This window comes from Martes martes (genome assembly GCF_963455335.1).
Source record: "Martes martes genome assembly, chromosome: 3".
Lineage (NCBI taxonomy): Eukaryota > Metazoa > Chordata > Mammalia > Carnivora > Mustelidae > Martes > Martes martes.
The window spans coordinates 168,516,072-168,534,433 of NC_137890.1; the positions used below are offsets into that span (position 1 = coordinate 168,516,072).

Genomic DNA, 18,362 nt, shown 5'->3' on the forward strand with positions numbered 1-18,362 from the left:
ACGTGCAAACCACGTTTAGTATCTAAAGAGCTCTCGTGTGGCAGAAATTTGGCTTGTCTGAGCCATCCTGTGGGGCACCATACAGCCAGTTAGTGGAAAAAAAAATAGGGTGCTGAAATCTACTTGTTATGGCATCGAAAGATGAAATGGGTGTTTGGGGGCAATAGTAAGATTCCCCATAACTAAAAATAGTTAAGCACATCTAGCATCAGTTTCCCCCAAACCTGGGTGCCTTGCGTTCTCAGCTGGGGAGTATTTTACGATTCAGATTTCCCAGGCTCCACCTCTCACAGTTTTGCTTCCGAAGGTCTTGGGTGGGGCCAGGGGGTCAGGGTTTTTGTAAGAGTCTCCCAGTTGGCTTCTGGGGCAGCCAATCCCAGGATGGGAGCAGAGTGCCATAGGATGGGGTCGTTGCTTCCAAGGACTTCCGTGTGGTGGTGTTTCCAAAGTATGTTGGCCACGTTAACAGTTACATGTAAAAGGATTTTAGGTACATTTATTTTAATGCATAGTAGGAAAAAAAGTATAGACTTTACCCTGGTTGTGTATACGGATATACGGATGCTTAGAATGACTTGAACTGAAGTTTATTTTAAAAATCACGAAATTTTATTGTATTTTTAATTTTCTTTTAAATGACAAAATTTTATAAAAACAGTGTTGTTGGGATTCACAGGTACAGATAAACAAGAGGTTCGGTGGGAACTGGGTGGACTGTGTGACCTGAACCCCCTCAGGATCTTGGGGTTTGTGGGTTAGTTCCGGGAGGCTCTGAAGAGGTAGGAGGAAAACCGTAGGAGTTTGTCTAGATTGTGGTCTCCTAACATCCCGGAGCTGGAAAGATTGGAAGTCCTCCTGTCCCCAGTTCTGGAAATCCACTTCTCTCCTCCCTATTCTTTTTTCTTTTTTTTTTAAGATTTTATTTATTTATTTGACAGAGATCACAAGTAGGCAAAGAGGCAGGCAGAGAGAGAGGGGGAAGCAGGCTCCCCGCTGAGCAGAGAGCCCGATGCGGGACTCGATCCCAGGACCCCGGGATCATGACCTGAGCCGAAGGCAGAGGCTTTAACCCACTGAGCCACCCAGGCGCCCCTCCCCTCCCCATTCTTAATGGCTCCTGTGAAGTCTGTGATACTGGGGGGGGGGGGGGCTCACCCATCTCGTCCCTAGAGATGTGGTTAAGACAGGACATTCAGTGCCATACTTGTTCTTCCTCTTATTTTCCTTCTTTACTCTCAGAAAAGAGCAGTGAGAGAGTGAGTGCTGGGGAGGGGGCCGGGGTCGAGGTGTTGGCTCAGGAGAGGGAGGAGCAGAGGGTCTGGACCTGGCATGCCTCTCCCTGCTGAGCCTGCAGTGCCCAGGCTGTGGAGGGTCTGGGCACTGGGGTCGAGGTGCTGCAGAAGCACTTTGGGGTTGCAAACTAACTGAGATCCTTGAGGCGACAGCAGGCCCTGAAGTGCCCCCTGGGCTGGCTGCAGACGCCAGGCCATGTCTTAGCCACTCTGGGAGTTGGCGTGGGACATTCATGCGATGTGAAAATGAGGCACTAACATCGCGCACATAAGAGTTACGGTCTGGTGTCCTGCTCCCAGAGACTTCTGGCACTTCTTAGGGCATACCAAGATCGTGGTGGGGACTTGAGGCACCTCTCATGGCTTTGGCAGACGCACCTGCTTCAGGTCTGGGTGCTTGGGGGTGAAGGTGGAGGTCACTGACACTCTGAGAAGTTATCCTCTCTGCCATTCCTGGTCTTTATAGATTGGAACAAATTGAGTACCGATGGCTAGTCAGTTGGAGGTGTCTTAGGGGGCCTGGTGGATTGATGTCCTGGGCCAGAGTCCCATTTGGCCTTCCCAGAGTCAGGCCTCAAGAATTGTCAAGGTTGCTGGGCCAGAATCCAAAGCTTTGCCCTGAAAATGTAACTTTGAGGCTCCTGCTTCCCCCCCAGACCTGCCTGGGTGACAGCTTGGTTTCTTTCCTCAGACCTCTTGTCACCTCTGGGAAGTACAGGGGCTTGTGGGTTTTCTTTTTTTCTTTTTTTCTTGCCCTTTTTTGAGCCAAGGAAGTGTTGTGGCTCTGAGACTCTGCCCTGTGGTGGGGGTGTGGGGGAAGGAGGGGGAGAGGGAGGGGAAAAAAGATTTCCACCTTATTGTTCAGCAGCTGGAAAATTGTTGTCATCTGTTCTGCCTTTCATTTGCTGAGAATGGAAAAAAAATGTGGAAAAATTTGGGGAAATAAATCTCAGTACCCTCGTAGGAACCCCGGCCCTTCCCTCTCTCCTGCGAGCATCCCATCCCGATTGCTCCGCTCCTGGGGCCCTTTCTTCTTTCTTCCCACCACGCTGGGCACCGGGGGCTGTGATGGGTTTGGGACGGGGGCGGGCTGGGCCGGGCTGTGCTGGGGCGGTTGCTGGGCTGGCCGGGGCTCCTCACTCCGTGTGGAGGGCTTGGGAAGCCACTGTGATGTCATTCAAGAGCTGCATAGCTACAGGATGATAAGTGAAACCCTGGGGACCCAGCTGGCTGAAATTACAGACAGAGTTTTATCCCACTGGCTTCCTATAAGCCAGAGCGAGGCCGGCTGAGCTGGCCGAGAGGGGGAGAGTGAGCAAGGGAGTGAGCAGAGGGAGGGGTGGTGCGTGCAGACCGGGCAGGCAGGCGGCACGGGCTCCTCCCACCCCTGACAGTCTGCGGGAGCCTGAGCAGGACACAGCCAGCCTTGGGGCTGCAGCCATGGAGGAATTATTTGAAACTTGAGGCACAAGGAGCAGAGATCAAATCAGAGCAGCAGTTCCTCCTCCCCTTTCTGCCTCTCCGTCCAGAGGGTGAGTGTCTGCTAGGCATTTGTGTGGGTCCTTGAGTGGCTCTCACTGGACCTGGGGCTGTGAAGCTGCTGGGCTCGTGCACTGGGATCTGCGGTGGACCTGGACCCGGGAAGTGTGTGGGGGTTGCATGGGGTCGTAGCCCATGCCAGTGCCTTTGGAGGTGGGTTGGGGTGGACCTGGCCACCTCCCTCCTGGCCCCGCTGCCCTGGGACAGGGAAGAGCCGCTACCTCAGGTCTGGGGGGGTGGCTGAGTCTGTGGGAGGCGGTGTGTCTGAGCTGGCCTCAGTCTTTGGGAGTAATGGCTCATGGAGGATGAAGATGGGGTGGTTGGTGGAGGAAATGTGGTGGCAGCCTGGTGAGCCCCCGAGACACCCCTAGTGGGATGTGTATTCAGGACACCCCCCCTCCCGTTCTGTGGTCTGAGCTTTGTGGTCCTCCCAGTGCTGACCATTCCTCTGCCGGCCACCCGCCGGCTCCCATTCCTGGCTTTGCCCTGACTTTGGCAGGGCTTGGAGTGGCTCGACCATCCTCCTGGCCAGGGATCCCGGAGTGTCCGGGCAGGCACCCTGGCCTGGCAGAGAAGGACTTTGGTTGTTGTGGACTCGGGTGCTATTTTTACTGTCCCAGGTGCCTGTGATATCTGGTGCCCGGATAGGCTTCGGGCATGGAGTGGGAGTGCCAGGCCCTGCTTATAGTGTCTGGCGTGGGAGCTGAAGGCCAGGCTGGAGTCAGGAGGCTGGTCTTGCAAGTTCACATTTGCCCCACAGGCGTGGGTCGTCCTGTGACCTGGGCAGGTCACTCCAGGCCCTGGTCCCTCGGGTCTGAAATAAAGGTCAGAATCGAGTTTTCTGTCCCTGCTCCCTCTCTCTGGAGGAATTCAAATCAGATGGTATCTGTGAAAGCGCTGTGGGTCCTTCCTGAGGAAGGCCTGGGGACACATCTGTCATCAGCCCTCGATGAAGCCCCATGGATTATATTGGGACGTTCTTGGTCTATGGCCATGGTTGGAGGCCTTCCCTCCCGCCCCGCCCTCCCCAGATGCCAGCCATCTTCACCTTGAAGGCCATTAGGAGAAACAGCACTGAGCTTGTCCGTGCTGGGTGACCTTGGTACGGGGATCCCCTGGGCCTACTGAGTGTCACTGTCCTCCTGTAAAATGAGGGGTGGGCAGTGGATTAACTGATCCCCTGAGACCCTTCAGCTAAAGTCTCCATGGATCTAGAAAGCTGTCTTGGCTCGGCTGACTTCTGGAGCCGCAGGAGACGGGAGCAGCCCATGGGAGGGGCTCTCGTTCCCATTTCTGTTTGCATGCTGGCCTTCTCTGTCCAGGGGCCCTCCCGCTGACATTTAGACCAGAGCTCCATTTGGCCATTGGACCTTCTCTCTTTCCTGCCACAGCAGAATATTGGATGTGCCCCCACCCCACCCCCAAGTCCACAGAGGCAGGTTTGTGGGGGACTCTAGTGTGGTCACTTGTACGGGCACAGAGCCACCTGTGAATAGGTTGACATCAGCCTTGAGAAGGCTTTTCTCTTTTGCCCTGTCTCTGAGAAGGCAGGGGGTTCCCTCTGAGTGCTCTCAAGCAGGAAGATAGACAGGTGTCTGTTGGCTATGCCTGGCCTCATCTGTCTCTGCCCACAGGGCCTGAGGGCCCATGCCCACGAGTGGGCACCTCCCAGTGTGAACCTTATTAGGTCTCCTGGGCTGTACCTGTTGCCTGCTTTCTGCATTCCAGAGGCTGTGTCCCCTCTGTGTGCTTTCCCTTCAGAGACTTGGGGACTTCCCTTCACCTCGAATTCTGCTGACCTGCAGAATCCCCAATGAAGCCCATTCCCATTTGGAGATGTTCCAGATCTCTCTGCAGCTGGGAGGAACAAAAGGCTGCCTTAGTCCCCGGCTGCCTGTGGGATGGGAGGTTGGCATGGGTTGGGGCCAAGACTGTCACAGACGGGGTCACAGGAGATCCCCGCCACTGTTGCCATGGCGTGTCAAGAGGACCCCAAGTCATGTCTGAGCTGTCCATCCTCATCCTCGCCGCACACTCCCCTCCCTCGGGTGGGCTGCGACTCAGTGGGCTCCTCTGGGCTGGGCCCCACCTGTGCTCCTCCAGCCGGAAGATCGCCCTTTTTTGTTTGTTCTCCTATTTCTCTTGGAGGCAGCTTGGCATTCTGTGTGGAATCCCAGGCAACAGAGAGGGAGCCCGAGAGGCAGCACCTGTTAGATTCATACGTTTACACTGAAGATCCATAGGTGGTCTTTGAGGACTGCTGCAATTATGTGCGTAATTTGTGTTTATGCATTTCGAGGACAATTAGTCGGGACTTCCATCAGATATCCCAAAGCATCCTTAGCTATGAAAGTTAATGTCCGCCGGCCTGGAGTATGGCTTGGAGTCGTCTGAGGGACTCCCTGGGGTGGGCTCTGGCTCAGGACCTCTGCTGTGCCCCACCTGGGCCACCAGCTGTGTAGATGCCTCTCTCTCATGTTTTGGCTGCAGTGCTTGTCTTTTCTCTTTCCTTTGGGAGAAGCTTGGGTCCACCTTGAACCTCTGATTTTTCAAGTCTCTGGAAGAAGAGTGGAAGAAGAGTGCCTCAGGGGCCGACAGGATTATATATAACTTCTTGGACTATTTAATGTGATGCAAGAAGCATTTATGAAACATGCGACGTGTGCCAGGCCCTGCGTTCTGCAGAGCGGTGCTGTAAGCCGTGCGGGTTAGGCATTGAGCTCCAAGAGACACTGTTCGCATAGACCATATTGTGAAGGGCACCGTCTGGGAACCAGGCACTGGCAGGGTGGGGGTGGGGGTGGGACAAAGGCTCTTTCTTAAGGAACCTCCCATTTAGTGGGAGGACAAATACGGATGGCAGTCATGACCAGCCTCCGGGTGATTTGTGTTCCAGGAGTTGTCTGCCTAGGGCGACAGAAACTCAGAAGAGGTTAAGCTCAGTCTGGAGGGCTGTGGAAAGGGTTAGGTTGAAGGATGCTTCCCAAAGAAGTTCAGGCTGAACCTGAAGGAGGAGAAAGGGGTTTTCCAGGGAGCCTGAGAGTTGTGGGGTGGGGGGAAAACGTGAAGAAGGATCTTTTAGGAGAGGGAACAGCAGGTGGGAAGCCCAGAGTAGGAAAAGCATAGGAATAGTAAGAGGAGGGAAGGGTGTTGGGGGTATTGGGGACAGTGAAGGTGAGGCTTCAAAAGGCAAATGAGGGCCAGATGATAGGAGGTATGGCTTGTCCAGCAGTGGAGGGGGGGGTTTGGGCTTTACTGGGTGGGTGATGGGAGCTGTTAAAACGTGCGAAACAGGAGGGAAAGAGAACATAGCGTGCCGGGATGTGCCATGCCTAGCTTCAGGTATTTAGCTCCTGAGTCCTATCACTCAGCAAACCTGCAGGTAAGCATCTGAATCTTCACCCCCCAGGCTTGGAAGCCAGGCTCTGTGTGGTTAAGTGGCAGAGGCAAGCGACTTGACATTAAGATGGGGACCATCCTTCTGAGTAACGGTTGTTATCTGGCACAACGGTGGAGTTGAAGGGGCGCTTCTCCTCTGTCTTTTCTCCAGAACCACATCCCTGGGGCCTCCCTGGTACCCAGCCCCATCCTCTGGTTCCCACATGCTGCCCCTCAGTAGCCCTGCCTGGCTCCCTCCATGGCCGAGGGAGATTCTGTGATGAAATTTCCGGTTCACATGTCCAGACCTGCTTCTTCTTGGCCAAGCCTCAGCCCTTGTCAAAGGTCACCTACTTCCTAGATGCTCACTCACGGCCTTTGATGCCCCACTCCCTGTTGAAGGATCTGAGATTCCCTTTGGGTGTGCCGGGCCCCGGTCTGCCTCCAAACTACCAGTGTCCAGGGTGGGCATGGTGCCTCTTCCCACTGACATGCTTTGATTTTCCTCCACATCGGTTGGTCACTGTGCTCTGTGTAGTATATTTTAATGCATTGCTATTCAGCTGGACATGGACCCAAAGGACTTTTTATCCTGAAGGGCCCCAGCCTGAAAACCTTAGTAAGTCACTCACTACTCAAAACCAGCCTGCCGGTTGGAAGAGGTGGGGTCGCTGCTTTCTGGTTCATCGCCAGAGGAAACTTCTTTCTTAGAGCCGACCAGGTTCAAGCCTTTTATTCTCCATGCTCGGGCCATCTCTCCTGATCTCTAAATAAGCAGACTTTCTCTGCTAGACATTAGTAAGAGAAGTGGGGATCCTTCTTCTTAGAGTCCAAAGGGCTGACTTCTGGGGTCAGCGTTTCTCAAGATATCGTCCACCTGTGTGAGCCCCAGAGCCTTGGGAGAGTTAAAATACTGCTTTTTGGCCTCGCCCCAGGCCTATGAGTGAAAGCCTTTGGGGGTGGGACCCTAGAATCTCCATTTTTAGTAATCTCTGGAGCAGATGCTTATGAACCTGGAAGTTGGAAAACAACTCTCCTAAACCCGGGTCACCTTTGCCTCCCATAGTCCTTCCGTTCTCTTTGCAGTGTGCAGGCAGCACATGTCTCTCCTTCCCTGCCTCCTGGCCTGTACTGGGCTTCTAGCACCACACACACCTCTGTGGCTTGCTGGAGGGAGCCTAGGAGTAGGTCCACGTCCAAGTCAGCTGGGGATTTTCCTCAGAGCTTTCCAAAAGTATGACTCGCACATCTGGATTACGGCCGCTGTGGAAGAAGGGCCTCTTGGTGCGATCAAGCTCGATGTCGAGGGTGGGGCTGGGGCTTGGGCAGCTGCCGGGGGAGCCAGGAGACATATTCAGACAAAGCAAATGGGGCCTTGAAGGGACTGTGGGCGTCTCGGCTTCCCTAGAGAAGCGGCCAGGGAGACGGCCCACGAGACAGGACGTTCCGGCTGGCCGACCTGCAGGGCTGGGAGCTCCCCATTCTGGGCTGCCTGCAACCTGTGTTACCCCTGCTGTCTGTCCTTCTCCTCCATGGTGACCCGTGCTGCTACCCATGGCCCCGGTCTGGCAGGTTCCTCCTCTGTCCCCTGCTCCCTGCCACACTGGGTGTCCAGTGCCCTCTCACCCGAGAGGATTTTTCTGAGCTGGCCGTGCCCCCAGAGGCTGCTGGGACTGAGTCGGATCTCGTGACCCCCCGGCTTGAGAGCCCCAAAGCCGTCTTCCCCCACCCTCTCCTCTGGCTCTTTCTTTCCCTCTCCTTGTTCTGCCCTGCCTCTCTCTCTTGCCCTTCCTGCCTTAACAGAGTGAAACCGACATTGTGTTCCGGCTTCTTGTGGTCCTGCTAAGTAGCACTTAATGTGGCCGCAGTGGCCGGCAGAAGGGAAGGACGAGCATGTGTGTACCGGTGTGGGGGGCAGGGGGGCGACACTCATCTCTGATGGGAGGAACAGGGCTACCTGCCATGCTGGGGTCATGCCAATACACTGGGCTTTCAGCGGAGCCCTCCCGGGGGCTGGGCTAGACCCGGGATGGGCCTGGCTGTCCTCACAGCCCCCTCTTGTTGGGGAGAGGGAGACCAGTGAAGGTATAGGACAGCCTGGAGCATGGGGCAGGCGCTCGGTGGTCAGGAGCAGCCGGCTCCATCTTGGAGGACAGCAATAGACATTTCCATTTGTATCGTGTGGAAAAGATTTAGTTAAACAATCTGCACTTCTTCGATTTTCTAACTCAACTTCAGTGGCCTGGCGGTTACTGTTCCCGATGTTGCTGCAAACAGTGGTCCGTGTGGGGGTAAATTACACGGCAGAATAGGTTTAATATTGATGTTGTCGCAATCAATGAAGGGGCCCAAAGGGGCAAGATATCAGGTACTGGTAGTCAGTGTGAATTCTTCCTCCCTGTCTCCCTCAGGGGATGCTTTCGTAGCTCTCTTGCCAAAAGCTCTTCTTTTATGAACCCTGAAGGAAACAATAGTTTTTGGTTTACCCTGGTTTGTACCCAGTGGTTCTCATTGCCCCCAAGTGTAAACGGGGAGCTGGACACTCTACCATTTGCTTTGCTGTTGTTATCCCTGCTTCCCAAACCACATGAGCATGAACTTGGGAGGTTAGGGGTTGCCGGGGCTGGAGGAGCTTGCTGGCTTCGCAGTGTGAGCCTGCCTTCTCTGGGGCCAGCCACTTTCCAGGCACAGTGGGAAGGAAGGACAGCTCTTCGGCCTCCCACTGACTGGTCTAAGGGCCCCCCCTTCCTGGGAACCACCCCCAGAAATCTGAGTGGAGCAGAGCTCTTGTCTTCAACGCTTCCCCCCTATGGAAGCTGTTAGCTGGGGTCTCTTTCTTTGTGTGGCAGGGAGCCCAATTCTTTGGAAGAACACGACATGCAGGCAGCCTCTCTCCTTCAGTAGCTTTGACACCTTCAGAGGCAAGGACAGACCAGTTGATCTCAGCAGACCTTGGGGGCCCCAGCACAAGGACCAGATTCAGACCCATTCCTGATCCCGACAAGCCCCATCCCCTGAAGCCTGGGGCTGCGGGCACACTCTGGCCCAGTGTCCCTTGGGACCTGCTGCTGGCCAAGGTCCCAAAGGCCTGGGGAAAACAGGGGATGGAGAGATGGGTCTGGAGAGTTAGGTGAATGGGCAGGGAACATCCAGCCCCTGGGGGGTGTGCGTGGATGCTGTGCCTCGTTGGGCACCGCTGCGCTTGCTCCCGCTGACGTCATTTGGTCGGCCTGTGGTTTGTGTGTATGTCTGTTGATCACGATGTTCCTGTTTTGTGGTTGTCTGATCCCTTGTTTTTGGCTGTGGGCTTCTGTACGAGTGTTTATTTTTAGAGGCTGCCACTTCTGGCCTGAGGGCTGATCCTTGGGCATGGTAGGTGCTTGTATTTTCTGAAATGATTGTGGCTTTAGATTTAAGTATTTATTTTGGGGTATTGCTGCCTTTTACGTGTTTCGTTTACTCTGTGTGTTATATGATGGATGGTGTGAAATAATAAAAATGGGATGGTTTTTGAAGTTCTGATTTTAAATTAATTTTGCCTTTAATTTAGTTTTATTTTAATTATATCTTAAATTAGTTCTGATTTTAAATCCCATCTTTACCAGATACTGTGTATCTGTAGATAAATGGCTTCACTTCTGTGAATCTCACTTTCTCCTGTTCCTGAAGGAGGCGTGATACTCCCTGACTCGTGGGACTGGAAATGAAGTTTGTGTAAAGTGCCTCGGGGCACCTATCTAGCATACCCCGAGAGTGCACCAGGGGTTCAGTTTGGGTGAATTGTGGGTGTTTGACTTGGGTGATTACCAGCTGGCGTGTGTGTCTCGGGACGTCTTTGTGTCTGGTTTTCCTGTGTGTGGATGGTGTGTGCGTGTGACTCTTGGTGTCTGGCTGGACTTTGCCGTATTGGGGGGGGGCTTTCTTTTCTTGCCAACTGAGGGCCTGCCTTGGAGTGAAGGGAGGGGAGGGGCGTGCACATGCACGCGTGTGTATGTGTGTGTGTGTGTGTGTCGGGGGCTGGAAGCTGGGCTGCTGACTGTACAGGGTGTGAAATCACTGAGTCCCTCTGGGTGGGGACGTTCTTCGTTCCTGAGTCAGCCCTCTGGCCCTGAGCCACCCAGCACTCACTATTTCCTTTCAGAGAAAGTATTGCTCATGGGGTCCCCAGACAAAATGACACAGGGGACACCCCTCCTTGAGGAGAACATCTCCTATTGTGTTCTGGATCCCTGAGATGCTTCCTCTGCCCCCCTGCTCTCTGGATCCTCTTTCCAGAATCCCAGGAGCCCAGCATTCTGAGGGAAGGTGTGTCGCCTCCGATGCGGGGACTGCTGGCTTTGCTGAGCCCCATCTTGACCCAGTACTTCCAGGTCCTTGGGAGGCTGGTGAAATGCCAGGGCCAGGCTTTGGACTGGGGCCCCTTGCTCCCAGGCGCCCCCTCCCCGCCCACTTAGGCTTCACAGCTCTGGAGCTGGGTGTTAGGGCCCAACAGCCTGGGTAGGGGTCCTTTTGTCCTTGTCCCTCACATCCCTGACCTCAGCTCTGTCTTGAGTGGTGTGAGGAGGTTTTAGGACTCAGGGAATGGCAGCCCTTCCTTCCCTTCCTCGGGGAGATGAGAGGGCATGCCAGCCTTTCACTGACACCTGTTGTTTGCCCTCTGGCTGTCTTGCAGAAGTGGTGGGACACACTCAGGGGCCTCTGGATGGGAGCCTGTACGCCAAGGTGAAGAAGAAGGACTCCCTGCATGGCAGCACTGGGGCCGTCAACGCCGTGCGCCCTGCCCTGTCAGCCACCCCCAACCACGTGGAGCATACCCTCTCCGTGAGCAGCGACTCAGGCAACTCCACAGCCTCCACCAAGACAGACAAGACCGATGAGCCGGCCCCCGGCCCCTCCAGCGCCCCCGCTGCCCTGAGTCCTGAGGAGAAGCGCGAGCTGGACCGCCTGCTCAGTGGCTTCGGCGTCGAGAGAGAGAAGCCAGCTCCCATGTACCACACGCAGCATCTCCGGTCGCGCCCCTCGGGGGGCCCGGCTGCACCCGCCGCCGGCCGCCACATCGTCCCAGCCCAGGTTCACGTCAACGGCGGGGCCTTGGCATCTGAGCGGGAGACGGACATCCTGGATGATGAGTTGCCCAACCAGGACGGGCACAGCGTGGGCAGCATGGGCACACTGTCCTCCCTGGACGGGGTCACCAACACCAGTGAGGGGGGCTACCCAGAGGCCCTGTCCTCACTGACCAACGGTCTGGACAAGTCTTACCCAGGGGAACCGATGGTCAACGGCGGGGGCTACCCCTATGAGTCCGTCAGCCGGGCGGCGCCTGCCCATGTCGGCCACCCTGCCCCTGTGCGGCCCTCCTACTCGGCACAGGAGGGTTTAGCCGGCTACCAGCGGGAGGGGCCCCACCCAGCCTGGCCACAGCCAGTAACCACCTCCCACTATGGCCTTGACCCCAGCGGTATGTTCCGCTCCCAGTCCTTTCCGGAGAGCGAGCCCCAGCTGCCCCCAGCTCCAGCCCGCAGTGGCAGCAGCCGGGAGGCTGTGCAGAGGGGTCTGAATTCCTGGCAGCAGCAGCAGCAGCAGCAGCAGCAGCAGCAGCAGCAGCAGCCTCGTCCCCCTCCTCGCCAGCAGGAGAGAGCCCACCTGGAGAGTCTCGGGCCCAGCAGGCCCAGCCCTCAGCCTCTGGCAGAGACCCCCACCCCCGGCCTCCCTGAGTTCCCAAGGGCGGCCTCCCAGCAGGAGATCGAGCAGTCCATCGAAGCACTAAACATGCTGATGCTGGATTTGGAGCCGCCCGCGGCAGCCGCCCCCCTGCACAAGTCCCAGAGTGTGCCGGGGGCCTGGCCAGGGGCTTCCCCGCTGTCCTCCCAGCCTCTCTCTGGCTCCCCCTGCCAGCCCCATCCCCTGACCCAGTCCAGGTCTGGCTACATCCCCAGTGGGCATTCCTTGGGAACCCCTGAGCCGGCCCCGCGGTCCTCCCTGGCCCTGGAGTCCTTCCCTTCTGGCAGACCATACTCACCTTACGATTATCAACCATGTCCTGCTGGGTCCAGCCAGAGCTTCCGTCCGAAAAGCCCAGCCTCCTCCTCCTCGTCCACCTTCCTTCCAACCACCCAGAGCCCTCCAGGGCCTCAGCAGCCCCCAGTCTCTCTCCCTGGCCTCCCTGCTCAGCCTCAGTTCCCACCAAAGGAGGCAACTTCAGACCCATCCCGCACTCCAGACGAGGAGCCACTGAACCTGGAGGGGCTGGTAGCCCACCGGGTAGCAGGTAAGAGCCTTAGGGACCATCAGCCCTGGGACTCCTTTCCTACTCCCTCCATGCCCGCCCTCTTTGGTCTTGGATGATATTGCTGGGGGAGGTACAAGAGTAGCCGTCACCCCCTGGCGGGTGCTGCTTTGACTGGAGAAGAGGCTGTCACGTGCTAGCCATCCCTCCCTGCATTCCTCATTCATTAGGCTCCAAGGCAGGCATTGAGATTCAAAGATCAGTGTCTTATAGTACAGTAAAGGGACAGGTACACATGAGCGTAAGCTGTACTATGACAGGGGTGGGGACCAAATCCCCGGAGCTGGAGGGAAAGCAAGGCTTACCACCTGGAGCAATCAGGGAAAGCTTCTTGGAAGTGGTGACTTTGGGGCTGGAGTGCAGATTTTCTAGGCAGAGAGAAGAAGCTCTCTGCAACTTCCTGCTGTCCTCAGACTTCAGTTCTTGGGGGAAGGTACCGAGAAGCCTGGAGGGAGGAAGGCTTCTATAGACTCAGTTTCCCCCTTGGGCCCTCCCAGAGGCATAACAGAGAAAGGAGGGCATCCTTAAGGCCAGGGCTCTATCTGAGTGCTCATCCCTGGTGGGTTCCCTCCAGGTATGTCTCATTTTGGTGGGGAGGCCAAGGTTCCCCTTCTTGTTCAACCCTCCTGTTAGTGCTTGCTTTTGGATGTGCTGCGTATGAGCTGCAGGTGCTGAGAAACATAGCTCCATTTCCTGTTGGAGAATGGGCTTCATTTCTGGAGGCAGGAGAGGGGATGGGGCGACCAGAGAGCTTACTGGGGAGATCTAGACAAGAAATGGCAGAGTGTTGCAGGGCCACGCTGGGAGGGACAGGAAGGGCTCTCCTCCTTTCTTGCTGGCCTAAGCCCATGACCATTCCATGGGGGCAGCCACACTCAGTGGGAAATCCTATGGGTTTGTTTAGCTGTGGAGGTCAGGCCAGGCAGAGGTGAGCTGGAGATGGGGGCTAGGGGACTTTTTGCCAAGCCCCTCAGTGGACAGGGTGGTGGAAGCTCAGGGAGGAGAAGAAGAGCTTGGGCAGCTGACTCTGCCCTCCACCCCTCCCCCTAAACCTAGGGGAAGCTGAGTCACCATACCAGCTGCAGGGTGAGAGGGAGACCCCTCCCTGGGGATGGACATTGGGTTTGGGGAAGCAGCTGAGGGCAGGCTGGCTGGCTATTGGGCTGGGTCCAGGACCTGGTGTGGGGGCAGGGATGCCCTGCTGTACTTTGGAGCAGAGCACCGTCCCTAGTTCCACTCTCAGTAACTTCAGATTGGCTCTGATGAAAGTATTGATGGCAGGGAGATTGGCCATCAGGGTTTCACCTCGCCTGGAGAGCTGGTCCAGAAGCACATCATTGCTTTTAACTGAATGTCAAAACACAGGATGAGTAGCTCTCTAACTCCAGAGGTGAAAGGCTTTGTGGCGTGGTCCACATGGGGCTGCCATCTTCTGCTTTTTCCCACCTCTGAACTCCTGAGAGAGGGACCCTTGGCTTCTTTGTCAGAGGTTTTATTCAAGGGAGAGGAATGGGGCCCTCTTACTACTTTACAGAGTTGAGGTAGCCTGGGGAATAGTAACACTCTAACCTAATGATGGACAGATTCTCTGGGGAATCAGAGTGAATTTGCTCTCCCTACCAGAAAATCCTTCTGTATAGTTCTCCTGGAGCTTGCTCTAAAGGAAGCCATATCTTAATAGCTCCAGAAGGATGCCCGTCTTAATGTGCATCTCCCCTCAGCCTTTTCTCTCCTGCCAGCTTCTGAAGTCTTGACTGTCGCTTCCATATCCTTCGCTGCTCAGGCTTTGGCTGCCAATGAGTCATAGGGAGGGAGAGATGTTGGTACAATGTCTCTGTCCCCAACCCTGCTATCATCTTCTCCCCCAACTGTGAGTGAATCAGTCAGGAGAAGGGTTGAGAGGTAGAGAGGGGACAGATATATTTGGTCCCCAGGGCTATAAAGGGGCCTCTTTGGTCCATGCTCTGTCATGAAAATATTTCTTAGGTCAGTAGGTCCTGTTTGCACAAATTCCTCCGTAACCCTGCAGAGTGTCTGCAGTACTGGTGTAAGCAAAGGTGCAAAGGCAGGATCATTGTGTACAACAACCTGGGAGTCAGGCAACAGGCCAGTATCACTTCTTCCTGCTGCTTCTACGTTCTTCTGCAAGAAGCTCAAACATAAGCTTCAGCATGTAACCCAGGAAGCTCAGATCTGAGGGAGAACCCCTTAATGGCCATGAACTTGATCTGGTTTCTCCTGGCTTTTCTCCTGCAGGTCTGCCTTTTCTTCTTTGGCTCAGTACCTCCTCCATACCTCAATACTAGATCCCTGGCTCATTCCATTTTGATCCAATGACTCCTTATCTCTTATTTCAGCTTGGATCTCAGAGAATATAGGGGTAGTTTTCTTAACTTGATAAAGAGTAGGTACCAGGAATCTGTAGCGTATGTCACACTTTCTTGTGAAACATTAGAAGCATTCCTGGTACACCAGGAACAAAATAAGAATGCCTGCTATCACCACTATCACTTAACATTGTTTTGGCTATCTTAGCCAGTGCAATAAGACAAGAAAAAGAAATAGGAGCCAGAGGTGTTGAGTCCATGTTATCTTATGATCCTGAGTCTGTGACTGGACTGATCTCAGATGTCTCTAGAGGTAGAGATTTCAATGCATGTTGGTGATCAGATGTGCATCTAATCTTTAAGGAGTCTAGAGTTTAGTAAGGGGAGAAAGAGCTTGAACTTTAAAATGAAGTCATTCCCAATAGTGAGATATGGAGAAAGTTCTGCGGGAGTGAAGAAAAAGGAAAGATTAATATCAGTGGTAGAGATTGAGGAGCATCTTGAGTGTGAGTTTTAAATAAGAGCCTTGGGAGAGGAATAGGAATTTGGAAGTGGATGGGATCATGGGAGGCACAGGATTCTTAAAGAACCCAGGAAAGCATAAGTGTTTGACGAATATAGTAGATTGAGAGCATATTGGCAGTGAGAGAGAGTCAAGGAAGGTAGCCTGGGACCTGCCTCTGGTTGGTCTTAAAATACCAGACTAAAGAGCTTGAATCTTATCTAGTGGCAATGTAGGAAGCTGTGGCCATGTTTTAGTTGGGAGTATGCCATGACCAGAGCTGTAATTTAGGAAGATGTATCTGGTGGATCTGGGCAGAAAGAATGCAAAATAGGAGAGACTCTGAGTTGGGAGATGTCATTGTTTATTAGGTAGACTGGGTCAGGCGATTGTATTAGGGTGCTGACCATGGAGATGAAAAAGAAGAGATGGGTGCCAAGGATACTATAAGAGTAGAACCAATGTACTTACAAACTGACTGGGTGTAGGCAGTGAAGGAGAGGAAGACATCGAAGGGGATTCTGAGGCTCCACGAATAGGAACAGAATGCTAGTTCCATTAATAAGCCAGGAGTTAGGAGGAGCAGATTTCATATAAGATGAAGACGGCAGTGTTCCTTATGCTGAGTTTGAGGTGACGGTAGAGCCTGTACATAGACATGTATGGTAAGCAGCTAAACATCTGGAATTAGAGCCTGAAAAAATAGAAAAAACTGTAGAATTTGGAGTCATCCTCAGAAAGACATGGGTTAAAGGACTGGCCACAAATGAGATCTCTATGTCAGAGGGCATGGAGAGAAAAGAACTTAGGATGAAATGGCCATGAGGGGAATGGAGGGGAAGGGGACTGAGAAGAAGTGTTCAGGACAGTGAGAGAAGACAGGGACAGTGGGTCACCCCAGAAGTCAAGACAGAAAAGGATTTTCAGGAGCGGGGATGGGGGGTTCACAGTGTCACTGGAGAGATCACGAGGAGGAGGACTGGGGGAAATTCACTGGGCTTTCCAAGGAGGTGGCCCCAGGGATTTTCAAAGACACGTTTTCTGTAGAGCGGTGGTGGTGGAAAGCAGACGACAGGATTGAGGGGTGAGTTCAGAGAGGCAGTGCAGCCAGGATGCCCACTGTTCTTTTGAGTGGTTGTATGATAAAAGGAAAGAGGTTGGTAGCTGAGGAGGGCAGCAAGATATGGAGAGCCTTTTTTTCCCTCTAAATATAGAAGCCATGAGAATAATTTTAGAGAAGAAGCAGAAGTTGAATATGGAGGGAATAGAAAGAAGAAAATGATGGAAGAGAAAGGAAGAAGTAGCTGGAATAAGACCAGTAAGGAAGGATGAGGGGATATAGGCCTAGGAGCCCAGGTGGATGATTAAGGCTCAACGAGGAGGTGAGATACCTCCTTGTGGAGTACAAGTGAAGGATGAATACAGATACAGGGAAATATATGTGTCAAGCTTTGGGACCTTGAATTGAGAACCCAACTTGTACATTTCATCGTGGAAAGAGGAGATTACATCCAGGTCCATTCAGTCATTCATTCAGCATGCATTCCTCGTCTGTGTTAGTCTAGGGTCTGGAAAAATGGTGGTAAACAAAAGAGGTAAAAACCCTTGCCTTCATGGGGGAGATGGACAATAAACACATAAGCGAATACATATTTAATCTGTCAGATGGGTGGTAAGTGGCACAGAGATAAAATGAAGCAGGAAAGTGTAGAGTAGGTAGGTGGTTGCACCTGACATAGGATCAGGGAAGGCTGCCCTGGGCAGTGAAGGGACGTACAGATGGAACAGCAAGTGCAAAGGCCCTGAGGTCGGGGTGTACCTGATGTGAGGTGTGGAGCAGGGCTCGAAGTGAAAGAGGTAATGGGCCTGGAGACCAGCTTGCAGGGGGCCTTGTAGGTGATTCTAAGAACTTGGGCTTTTACTCTGTGTGCTGTGTACAGAGCAGTGATGTCATCTGACTCGTTCTAAAAGGATCGGTGTAGCCAGGATGGAAGGGAGGGAGACGGTGAGGCAGCTGCTGCTTTGATCAGAGTGGTGGCTGTGGAGATGGTGAGAAGTGCTTAGACTGTAGACAGTCTGGGAGGCTAGACATGGGAAATGAACGAGAAAAGTCAAGGACAGCTCTAGGGTTTGGGACCTGAGCAACTAAAGGATGGAGTTGCTCCTTGCTGAGATGGGTAAGGATGTGCGAAGAGCAGACCTGGAGGGAATGTCGGCAGTGTGATCTTGGCCATGATAGTTGGGAGATGCCCTCGAAACTGCCACGGGGAGAGGGTGGAACCTAGAAACGTGGGCATTGTGATGATGCCAGTGTATGGTGTCATGTGAAGTATGGCACGTGTGGTTGCACCTGGGGGGAACACACGTGCAGCAGAGGTCCCAGGGATGAGTCCCAGAGCCTCCTGCATTTGGCAATTGGAGGCACGAGAGGGAAGTGGCCAAGAAGCTGGTGTGGATTAGCTTGTGAGGCAGCGCGTTGGGGAAGGAGCAGGGTTTCCCGTGCAGCCCCCCGTGGGGACGGGGAGTCAGTGAAGGCTGATAAAAGGAGGGCGTAGCAGGTTTTCATAGTGCATCAAGGCGGGCTCATTTTAAGGACTTTCTGGTGGTGCCCAGCAGCCTTGGGCAGGAGTAGAAGTGGAAGGGACTCCAGGGAAGAGGGTTACAAAGGTGGGGGTGAGGGAAGGATAAAGGGCAGGGGGATGCTAGGATGCTAGGGACTGTGGCCCTTGTGCTTAGGCTGGTAGGGTCACCGCTGGGTCCAGAAGAGGCAGGTGACCACGAGAAGACAGAGGTCCCGGGATGGGGCCGTGTTGACTATGAGGACAGGTGAGTCGTGGGGCAATAGGGTTGCTCACCTGGTCCCGGGCCAGCACCTGCTTGCCCCATGCTGGGATTAGAAAAGCAAGAGATGTGGCATCCCGAGGGACAGCAGGAGGCCCACCTGCCCACTGGGGAAGCAAGACCCCGGATTCACCCTCTCTTCTTGTCTGACACCCTCCCACCTCCCTCCAAGCGTGTGGCCAGATCCCAGACTC

General features: G+C 54.2%; 1 protein-coding gene across 1 annotated transcript in view; it reads left to right on the forward strand.

Moving 5' to 3' along the window:
- The window catches only part of TNS1 (tensin 1), a 133,766-nt gene that overhangs the window by 77,308 nt on the left and 38,096 nt on the right, over positions 1 to 18,362 (forward strand). The window contains exon 17 of the mRNA XM_080798523.1: positions 10,882 to 12,480. Coding sequence (XP_080654649.1) covers positions 10,882 to 12,480 — 1,599 coding nt within the window. The remainder of the gene's footprint in view (positions 1 to 10,881; positions 12,481 to 18,362) is intronic.